The following is an 11,441-nucleotide window of genomic DNA, read 5'->3' as shown; positions in this document are numbered from 1 at the left end:
ATCGTCAAATCTCGTTATTTTTTTTACCCTACCAGCGTTTTAAGAATATTTGTCAAGTGCATGATACATGGATCAGTGTGTGTCTTATTGTTATGAGTAAGTACGGTTCCTTGGGATCGGTATGACTCATACCATATGAGTGCACCACATACAGGGACCATGGTTTTAACTCTTAAGAGTACATCGCAGCATATGTATTAAAAACAATGCTACTTTATACTTCTTCTTTATTCTAATTAATTATTTGTTACTTGTGCTGTTAATTGCAATTCTCAATCCGTAAATAATTTATTCTTTCTACCGTGTTCGTACTACTGTCCTCGTAAAATCATCGTAACCGATTGTTGTAATCGGATTACATGAACATCACTCGACCATGTATGTCCATTTGGACATATCGGAATGGCACGCTTTGACGATCAACTTGCTGTATCTACTCTAATCCATATCTGTGGCCTGACCAGTGGGTCTAGACAAAGTGCAAATTATAATCGCAAACCAGTCGCAAAGTGGTCGAAAAGCCCCTTTTTTGTATGGAGTTTTGACGGATTCGATTTTCGATTCGATCAAAAAGTGCGTTTTGTCTAGGGGGGCTTGAACATAAAAACCCTCGCCATGTTGCGGAAAACTAATGGTACTAATTTCTTTTAATGGCAACAGTAACTGAAAACTTCATTGACATGTCACATTGCATGTCAGTCTATTGCTGTCAAAGTGTAAACAAACTTTATTTTAAATGTGTGCAATTGATTTTGTGAATTAAATTGCTAAAATCTTTTTATAGTCGTNAAAAATATAAATGGGTGATGAATAAAGCACATTGCGAGCTGTTATTTAACAATTTTGGAATAAAATATTAACAAATATTTCATGTGAAATGTGGCGCGGACTAAGAGTTGACATATTTTTGTGGAATGACCCATATAGGTATGTGTCCAATATTTTTTGATATTAAACATGACGGACTAAAAAATTTTTTTTAGGAAACTAGCCCATTAGTCCATCGTGAGCAGAAATTTGTCCAATTAGCAAAATTCGTTCAAATTATAGTTTTAAAGTTATTAGGAAAAAACAGATTTTGCTGGGGTAATGTTTGAAACGTTACCCCAGCAAAATTTTTTTTTTAAAGTCGTTCTATCCCGGAACCAAATACATGGATAGATAGCTTTTGTTGCGTAATAATTTGTCCACGTATAGCAAAATTGGTTCGTGTTCCGGTTCTCAAGTTATTCAGAATTTTGCTGGGGTAATGTTTTGTGATGTCCCAGATCTCGTAAATGGTTCAACGCAGAAGTTTGAAAAAAATACCAATTTGCGAAGTATACCTGTATGTATGCTTTTCTGTAACCTTTATAATTTGATTGGCTTATAGAAGAATTCCTGATAATTTTTGCAGTTCAATAACTTTCTTTTAAGTCGTAATATAAAGCTGAAATTAACAGGATAGCTTATTCAAGGAACATTTTAATTTGTGCATTGTATGCCATGTTCCCTTGTTATAAGGGAATTGCGTATTCGGCCACGAAAGTAAGACTGTTCAAATAAATTAAATTTCTTGAAATCTCTCTTTTGCGCAAAGCCACATCATTTATATTTACTGTGGTTATAAAGGTATACCAAGGGTACATGCTACACCTTTTTATTCGATTGTAAGAGTACTGGTTTACTCACAAATCCGTTTTAACTGATTTTCGAAATCATTTAATTACACTGATGTTTATCATTCAAATCAATAATTAATGCTTGAACTTGGCTTGAACTAATTTGGACATATCAAGGTCTATCATTGGTATTTTTTTCAAACTTCTGCGTTGAGCCATTTACGAGATCTGGGACATCACAAAACATTACCCCAGCAAAATTCTGAATAACTTGAAAACCGGAACACGAACAAATTTTGCTATTCGTGGACAAATTACTACGCAACAAAAGCTATCTATCCATTTATTTGGTTCCGGGATAGAACGACTTTCAAAAAAAAAATTTGCCAGGGTAATGTTTCAAACATTACCCCAGCAAAATCTGTTTTATCCTAATAACTTTAAAACTATAATTTGAACGAATTTTGCTATTAGTGGACAAATTTCTGCTCACGATGGACTAATTATCTGCTATACTCTCGACTCTCTAAAGCACAACATTTATAAAAATTTTGCTGCGGTAATGCACTGGCAACACTGACCACCAGTACCACCATCATCACCAAACAAATTGTCAATGTCAATGACGTCATCTACCATAACATAACCTAAAAATTTGGTAACAATTTTTGTTACAAATTATATTATTAATTTCTTGTTGTTTATAATTTAGAAAGAATAATGTCCAACTGCAAAAAATGTGGTTTGCCTGGAAGTATAATTCTAAGGAAGAAAGACCTCTATTGTACAGAATGTTTTCAAATTAATATAAATCATAAATTTCGGGCATGCATTGGGAAGAATAAAATATTAAATGGGAATGAAAATGTTCTAATATGTTTATCTGGAGGGCCATGTTCAACAGTATTAATGGATTTAATTCACAATGGAATAACTTTGAATAACCATAAAAAGTTATCAATTATGCCCATATTCTTTCATCTGATGGGTAAGAGTTGTTCTATTCAATTTTCTAGATACACTTGTTGGTTAGTTATCAGTGAGAAGAACTAAATACATAAATACAAAATTATATGGTTACACTCAAATAAATTTTGTACATTAATTTCATTTTTATTTTCAGGATTGTCGGAGAAAACTGATGCTGTATTATTGACAAAAGCTTTGATAGAAAAATGTAATCACTATAAATTCAACATTTATGTAGGTCACATTGCACAGTACTTATTGAAGGATATTGATCTTCCAGAAGTCAATGTAGTTCCAGTAGTAAATAATAATTTAAGTGTTCAATTCAATGATCTTGTACATAGTATGTCAGTTTCATCTAAAATTGACTTTGTTTCAAAAGCTTCCAGAGATTTGTATATTAATTTTGCAAAATTACTGCAATGTAGATATATTTTTACTGGTGAAACATTAGGTACATTAGCTACAAACTTACTGACTAATTTGACCATAGGACGTGGTTCTCAAGTTCAACATGATGTTGTAAGTAGTGTAAATGTTTGGTGTTATAATATAGTATAGAAATAAATTGTAATCTAATATANACACTGTATTTATATTTTTTACTATTTTCCAGGGATTTTGTGATAACAGAAGTCAAATTAAAATATTAAGACCCATAAAAGATATAAGCCAAGAAGAAATAGATCAATATATAAAAATAAACCAGCTTGATATTGCACTAACTAGTAGTCCCATCAATCAAGAAAATTGCCTTCAAACTGTTATAAAGAACTTTGTTATTGATTTGCAAGAAAATTATCAAGCAACAGTATCCACAGTTTGTAAAACTGCAGATAAAATTGGTATTGGAACCAAAAAATGCAATAATTGCGAAATCTGTGAGGTGGGTAATGATACATAAAAAAAGCATGTAAGATTTTATTGTTCTTAAAATGAAATAATCAGTCTGCTACCTTAATTTTGTTAAAATCTGTCCAGCCATTCTTGTGTATGTACATTTATGGATTTATCTTTTTAATTTCTACAATGAATATTGTTTTTCCAGAGTGATGTTGGTGAGATCAGTAATAAGCTCTCTGCATTGGAAGCTACTAACTTCTCAAGCACTATTTCAGCTGGACAAGATCACATGACATTAGAGAATAATTTATCTAATAAAGCTACTGTTTATTCAATGTTTCCTCATGTTAACCAAACTCTTTGTTACACTTGTAGTAAAATGTTCTCAGAAATAGATTTAAATATTATGCCTGAGCGTTTAAAAGAAGTTTTATAATATTGTGAAATATTTATGTGAATTAAATAAATATTATTTTTAACTTTGTTTACTTTTCATGCCACATTAAAGGTGCAACAATGCCTATGCTATGCACGAGTCCGACACTTGGGAGTTTCACACTAAGCTTACGCCATCAGCATCATCGTCGAACTTACGTCTGAAACTATAACATTCATGACTCCCAGTCCCAGTCCACCCAGACGCGAGTCTTGAAAATCGCCAGGAATCGAACCTGATGGAATCTACTTTTGGTTTGACGAAATATGCACCTTACTTGTATTTCCTCACCTCCTAATATTTATTTCTGCTACATAAACTACACTGCATAACAAAGTGATGCCTTTTTTCTGTAGGGAAATGCTTTCGTATACCAACTGGCCGATGGAGACAGTCAGTGGGTTTATGTGGGAATCCCCGCCGGGAGGACGAGGCCTACCCACAAAACCCGACGGTGCCGGTGTCCTCCGGAGCCACTGAAACGAAACCGCGAGTTATATCCTAAAATTGGACATTCGTTTTCCGGCCGTCCGTTTCATTCCGATGCCTGTCCGAGCCCTACTTCTGTCTGTCACCAGTCTTTACTTTAGTAAGACTCAATGCAATCGATTCTGATGCCATTCAAGATTCAATCCGTCAATTTCACCCTGAAGTCTATTCAGGGTGATATTGACGGATTGAATCTTGAATGGCATCATAACAATCCGGATGCTTGATGCTATCGCAGTGAACTTGGCGATTTGGTTGACTGAATAAATTTTAAGCGACAATAGCCGTTAGACTGGCCGACTCGAGATCCCGTGGAACGCGAACCCGCGGCGCCGCTGAACACCGTGGTGATGGACATGGGAACACAATCGAATCAACAAAAGCTTATTATTTTACCACCGCGGGGGGTTAACGGAAGATTATTTAAAATTTGTATTTACAAATTCCATACTTATAATGATATTAATAGAGGTCCAAACATTTTTAGATTCAGTCGGAGTACAAAGAAAATATAGGGCAGCAGTTCTAGAATATAGCACAACGTAGACTTCCACCCACAAAGTGGACAGATGACCCTATTTGAAGGAAGGCGCAGGACGCGGGCCACTAACAACCAGCCAATCCGAATCATTGGGGGAGGCCCCCACTCCCCAGCAATAGACATCCTAGGTTCATCAACCACTCATGATGACAGAAAGAAATCCTAAGAACCTTATTTCAGTGATGTTTTCTGTTCTGCACTTCGTGACGCACCATCCTCATGAGCCTAGGCACAGACCACCGATTTTTAGTTGGTCGGGCTGTTAATCAGTATGGAGATGTATGAAAGTGCGGACAATACACAGATTTGCTATCGGCCGATTCTTCATACAAATTAAAATCGTGCCCAACTATCGGCCATCTCGGTGGTCTGTGCCTAGGCTAAAAAAAACTCATATTTTCTTTATTACAATTTTGATAAGAGCATTAAATTGCTATTATAATAGGATTGATAAGTTTAGTGGAAACTGGGCTTGTGATGAGATTCTCCAACGAGAGACATAAATCTATATGGTAAAGTACTTCCGTTTTAAAAAACACTAGTAATTTGACAACTAATAGTTATATCAAATCCACATAATCAATTTTTAAGTTCTAAAAGGCAGTCATAACAGGATATATATAACAAAATTAAATGTCGGTGTATCCGAATTTCGTATGTCAACAGGGATATAGCAGAATGTACTTTTTAAGTACAAATAAGCGAAAAAATGTCCAGGCAAAAGTTAGTATTGTTTATTAAGAAAATTTTGATGCAACAACTTCAAGTTATCACACTAAAATAAATTATAATCGATGAGGCTCAAGTTCGTATCGAGTACTCGACAACGTTCGAATCGGGACATTCGACTTAATTTCATATGCAAACCTATATAAAATTAAGTCAAAGTTCTGTAAAGAACAGCTAACGTAACTTACTAAAATATATACTAATAGAAACAATAATGCGACATTGTCTAATAATTAAAAGTTACTGGTCTTCTTTATAAAATACCTAAGTAATTAAAGAAAACGATTAATTTATCAAGTTAAAATTTTGTATTTATATCACACATTATCTACATTTAACTTCTATTACATAAATACAAAATTTTAAATACAGTACCAACGAAAAGCCGCTAACCAGTACTTGCAAATGGTATGCAGATGTTATTAATATTATATTATACAAGTAATTACAATATCAATACCATAGGTTAATAAATGCAAAAGATCAAGTGCAATGAAACTCGAAATGTTTTCTTTATATCAATAATAAATATTATTGATTCTCTTGTAAAAAAAAAGGTGATTTTGTTTCACTTTAACAATTTCAAAAAACCACCCACCCACCACAGTATACTACCAAAGTAACATTCTGAATACATGATCACTTTCATGGACTTCTTTAACCAGTTCATACCGGAGATAAACACTTTTTAAAACAATGAATAACCAGATTTACTAATATTAAACACTAAATTATATTGTCTTTCCAAATTATATTTCCATTTATCAAACATTGGAATTATAGTAAGTTGGTTAACAGAGATGATGTCTTCACTGTGTTCCTAGTGTAGATATTTACACCCTCAGTGGCCTCTTTGTTGGTGTTTCTTTGTCAGTGACTTCATTTGGAATCTTGTACAAGTATATATTCAATACATAGCAATATTTAGAGTTTACTGACTCTTCGTTTATTTACTCTGCTGCATTTATTGGTCCTTGCAATGCATTTGGAGTGGGTGAATTAGAAGACACCATTCGTCCCTGTTCTTTAACAATGGGATCTGAAATAGAAAAAAACTGTTACCACACAATACCATGCAAACCAAGTATCAAATGCTTCATTACAACATGTGTTTCCACATGATGGGGAATATCAAATTTTTTTTTATGATTACCTACATACAAAATTCATTTATAAAATATCAGGCAAACTAATATTATACATTATTTTAAACAAAGGATCATCAAATTTTAATAATTTACTGCAAAATAGTAAAAGAGTGCCATCACATCATTTTGGGGGTATTTCTAAAAAAAACAAACATCATCTTTGACAGATCAAAAAAAAAGTTTGTTAACAAATAAAACCCTTTTAAAAAACTATACTTACAGAAATAAGGGTGATCCATTGCCTCACGAGCAGTGTAGCGCTCGTAATGATCATAGCGAAGAAGACGATCAAGAAAGTCTAAAGCTTCTGGGGACACCAAGTGCTGATTTTCTGAATGGACAAATCGTTCCCATCGTTTACGGGAATGCCTGTGTACAAGAAATTGAAATTAGGAATGTTTTTACACAGGAAAACAATATATGTGTGTCAATATTTTACTATACATACCTTCCAAGAATATCATTAAATCGGGGATCCAATTCTATATGATATTTATCCAAATATTCAAACAACTCTTCTGTGCCAAGCACTTTAGCAATACGTACAAGCTGGTCATAATTGTCATGACCATGGAAGAATGGTTCCTTGCGGAAAATCATTGATGCAAGCATGCATCCTAGTGACCACATATCCAATGAGTAGTCATACATTTGATAATCCACCAACAATTCAGGACCCTGCAAATATTCATTAATTTTACACATTTTCTAAGAACTCAAATGGTACCATACACTCAAAATTAGCAGGAGGCCTCACCTTAAAGTATCTAGATGCAACACGAACATTGTACTCTTGACCAGGGTGGTAGAACTCTGCTAATCCCCAATCAATGAGACGCAACTTTCTATTATCATGATCAATCATCACATTATGTGGCTTCACATCTCTGTGCATGATACCCATACTGTGGCAATAATCTAATGCCTTCAGAAGTTCATACAAATAATACCTGAAATATAAGTTTTGCTGGTTATATGTAGGATATATTTGCAATCATGCACATTTCAGTATATCTTTAGTTGCCAATGTATCCATGTTTGTTGAGGTATTAAAAGAATTCAAAATTATTACAGCATTTAGTAACAAGACTAAAAAGGGTTTTACCTTATATCATAATCTGATAAAGTTTGATACAGCTGTTTGAAATCAGTGTTGTTCACATGTTCAAATATAAGCGCTGGAGTACGAGAAACAGGATCTTTGACTACTGCTTGTAAAGTAATTATATTTGTGCCTCCTCTTAAGTTTTCTAATATTTTTATTTCTCTTTTAATCTTCTTCTTTTTGACAGGCTGAAAAAGAATTTAATTATTTTTAATTCATACAAATTATGCACATGATAGTAATTTAGTTGTGTATGTAGAAGTTAAACAAATTACTTACTTTCAATATTTTAACTACACACTTCTCATTGTTTGTGATATTTATTGCCTCAAATACTTCACTATATTTGCCGCGCCCAAGCTTCCGAACCAACTGGTAGTCTTCCTGGTTGCCCCAGTCAACTACATAGCTTTCATAGTCCCAGTATTCTCTTGGTTTCTGTGAGTTGACATCGGCATATACCCTTGCTCTACTAGGTACTGCCATCGTTCTATACCTCTGCCAACCTAGGGTTTTATCAGCGATACTCTTTCCGGAAATCGCATATGTCTTGAGTAATGATACTGTGAATAAAAATATTTTCCACGTCACTTTTCAACATTCACATTAGCCATACATATTTAACTATCACGAAGCCTATTCATCCAACTTGTCACACTGTATCGTAAGCGTTTATGATTACGAGTGTTCAATTATGAGTACTGTGATATATAACCTAAAAAAGACATCCAGCTCAGTACTCTCGTACAACAGATATCACGATTGTATGAGCAGCATAACTATTAAAGTTTCTCCAACACAATGATATAACACTAGCACTTAATGTAACTATTCATAGGATCTGACGACATGAAATAAAATTTGAAAGTGTCTTCCGAGAGAAAAACGCACGCCATTACTCGTCAAATGGTCGAATATTGCAGCACAAATTCATACCTAACACATTACTGTAGTTAATCCTAATCTAAATAACAAGCAGTTTCAGCAAACATACAACTTCTTGAAAACTAACGATTAACGCAAAACCAACGCTAAAAAATTCACTTTTATCACATCTAAACCGGCTCAAATCCAACAAAATTCAAGATGGACGCCCACCCTTTTACTACTACGAGTTCTTTCATTCGAATACTCATTCAATTCGATTCCAAATGTTTGTAATCGATAGATCGATATGAAAATATCTAAGCGATTTTATATACCATAGAAAGAGTAATTTTATTAATATTTATAATCAAAAAGAATAAAATTAATTTTAATTTTTTAACAAAAAATTAATTAATGACTCATGACATTTTTTATGTAAAATAACGTTATCCCTAACGTTACATTACCGGTATTGATACAAAATTTTAATTAATATTTTATAATAATAATTTTTTTTTATTAATATTTAAATTAATCAATATTAATTATTTAGTTCATTTACTAACAATATTAAATCTTGAATTAATTATATAAAAATGTTTCTAGTTGGATATGGCGCAAGTACACTATGCGGGAAATTGACCGAGACGAAGCATGCGCTAGATCGCACACCGAAAATAATCCTGAGCCCCGATTACGGTAATTTCGTATCGCAGAATCGAAGAAGCGCGTCTGGATTGGACACGTTAAAAATTACCGTAATCGGGACTCTGTCTCCATGCACCGAAGTATAGGCGACGACGCACGGGGTGGGGGAAGGAGAAAGTAACCGTAATGGTGTTCACACTAATACGTCTCGGCCAATTTTCCGCATAGTGTACATGCGCCAATAGAGACAAATCCAATCATAGAGAAAAGTAATACATAGGAAATAGAGAACCCTCTCTGTCAAATTTTTGAGCCTACTAATTGACAGCCTGGTGTTAAATTCGCTGTACTTAACCTACGTACGTAACGCTCACATACACACATAGTACACGCACACATACATACATAAAGTCCACGCACACATACACACAGTTCACGCACACATAGGCCCTCATAACCTTCAAAGAATTATTGTTTTTATGATGTACAATGTAGAATTTTTTCAAATCCATTATTTTGAAAATATTTATCTTTATGGTGTACGTATTGTATTATTTTCAAAACAATGGATTTGNTCGAGATATTTGTTTTTATTCGCAAACGAAATGTCTGAACAACGGCGACAATTTTATTTCGATTCAAATTTATTCCTAACGCTCGATTTATTGTGGGCAAAAGAAGGAGTGCGCTGCCCGCCCGTTGCCCGCTCCCGCGCCGCTGTTTTCGAGAACCGGTCTATTTGATTTTACGCATAAGATCCTGCCACTCCCGCGCCGCCGCCGCTCCCGCCCCGCTGCCCGCTAAACTCGAGGCTGAGGCCTTACGTCTCGGCCAATTTTCCGCATAGTGTACTTGCGCCAATAGAGACAAATCCAATGAGATTTGTCTTTAGTTTGTGCCACAGATTAGATGGTTTGTGCTCAAGAGCTTAAAATGATGTCAAGGTTTTGTGGCGTAGAGGGATAAAAATCGTTTTAGTGCTCGGCCGTTGGCGCTTCTGTAGAATAAGGTACCTACTGCTGTCGTCATTGAATAAAATATTTTTGATTTTGATTTGCTAGTGGTTCTGTTTACGACAGTGGCGCCAACTGGTGAGCGGTGAAGCGGTAGGACTATCGCATAATAAAATTTGCACTCATCAAGATGGCGCCACTGTGGAGCAGGGTCATGTGGCGCCATAAACGATAGCCCTCATTGGGGAATGTATTGTAATAAATGAACGCCGCGGGTCTCCAGCGCGTTTATACAGGGATGTTAGGTAAATGGTATACAGTAACAGGGTACAATGGTATATGATTTCAATCCTCGCCATATTTAGGGAGTTGATTATGTAGCTTATTCTGTGCACGAATCAGTAAAAAAATTGAGTTCGAAAAAAATCAAAAACGAACTTTAACTTTAGTTAGTCAAAGAAAAATACCTATTTACATTTACCTACTTTACGTGGCTTCCTTCAGTAGGCTATCAGACATGATAAACGAGCGATCCGCGTAGCTCGTGATGCCGCAGTGTAAACGTATCGCAATATTGTTGATTTTAATAGGATATAGGATTGATGTCGCACAGAAAATACTCGCAATAAATTCCACTTTCATTTGTATTTTTTTTTGTGGTTAATGCGTATATATTATACAAGTCATAATAGATCACCTAAAGAAATACAATGGCGAGGATGGAAATCAACACCTGTATACAACCGACACAAGCCTGTTTTAACGCTTTCAAGTAGTATGGACCATACTCGAATTCTGACTGTACCATACTGTATGGTACAGTCAGAATTCGATATCATCATTTTTGAAAAATATATTCTCATACAAATCTGGTCCTAAAAATAAAAGGGACAATATTATTTGATCCTCTAAAAACTAATTGATCTTTTTTGTATGTGCACTTTTAAAAATAAATGATGTTTTTTAATATATTTTATCTTTATATTAATTATTGGGTCTATATTAGTTGATCTACGGATAAATTATGAATGATCTTCATTAAAGGTAACATAATATTTANTTAAATGATGGATAAGAAAACAAGAATGCATTTAACATAACAAAAACAAAAC

The 11,441-nt window shown here is 34.3% G+C and overlaps 2 protein-coding genes across 3 annotated transcripts; one reads left to right on the top strand and one right to left on the bottom strand.

Annotated features, from left to right (window-relative positions):
• Positions 1-2,206: 2,206 nt before the first annotated feature.
• Ctu2 (Cytosolic thiouridylase subunit 2) lies at positions 2,207-3,864 on the top strand. Its single transcript, XM_028300298.1, has 4 exons — positions 2,207-2,589; positions 2,725-3,092; positions 3,187-3,456; positions 3,619-3,864. The coding sequence occupies exons 1-4, from the start codon at positions 2,322-2,324 to the stop codon at positions 3,847-3,849; spliced, it is 1,137 nt and encodes a 378-aa protein (XP_028156099.1). The 5' UTR covers positions 2,207-2,321; the 3' UTR covers positions 3,850-3,864.
• A 1,727-nt stretch (positions 3,865-5,591) lies between these two features.
• Positions 5,592-8,973, bottom strand: CkIIalpha (casein kinase II subunit alpha). Of its 2 annotated transcripts, none has more exons than XM_028300296.1 (7): positions 8,577-8,973; positions 8,141-8,424; positions 7,862-8,049; positions 7,514-7,706; positions 7,205-7,434; positions 6,977-7,125; positions 5,592-6,647 (listed from the first exon to the last, which is right to left on the bottom strand). In XM_028300296.1, exons 1-7 carry the CDS (start codon positions 8,587-8,589, stop codon positions 6,559-6,561), a joined length of 1,146 nt encoding a protein of 381 aa, XP_028156097.1. In that variant the 5' UTR covers positions 8,590-8,973; the 3' UTR covers positions 5,592-6,558. The 2 variants fall into 2 exon arrangements, with proteins under 2 accessions (XP_028156097.1, XP_028156098.1); XM_028300297.1 differs by having other exon boundaries at positions 5,898-6,647; positions 8,798-8,967.
• Between the last annotated feature and the right edge of the window lie 2,468 nt (positions 8,974-11,441).

The sequence above is a fragment of the Ostrinia furnacalis genome, unplaced genomic scaffold, assembly GCF_004193835.3.
Source record: "Ostrinia furnacalis isolate ACB-3 unplaced genomic scaffold, ASM419383v2 OfSCF0710, whole genome shotgun sequence".
NCBI classification, from domain to species: Eukaryota; Metazoa; Arthropoda; class Insecta; order Lepidoptera; family Crambidae; genus Ostrinia; species Ostrinia furnacalis.
The sequence above is the reverse complement of the archived record's forward strand: the minus strand, read 5'-3'. Positions and strand labels throughout refer to the sequence as shown.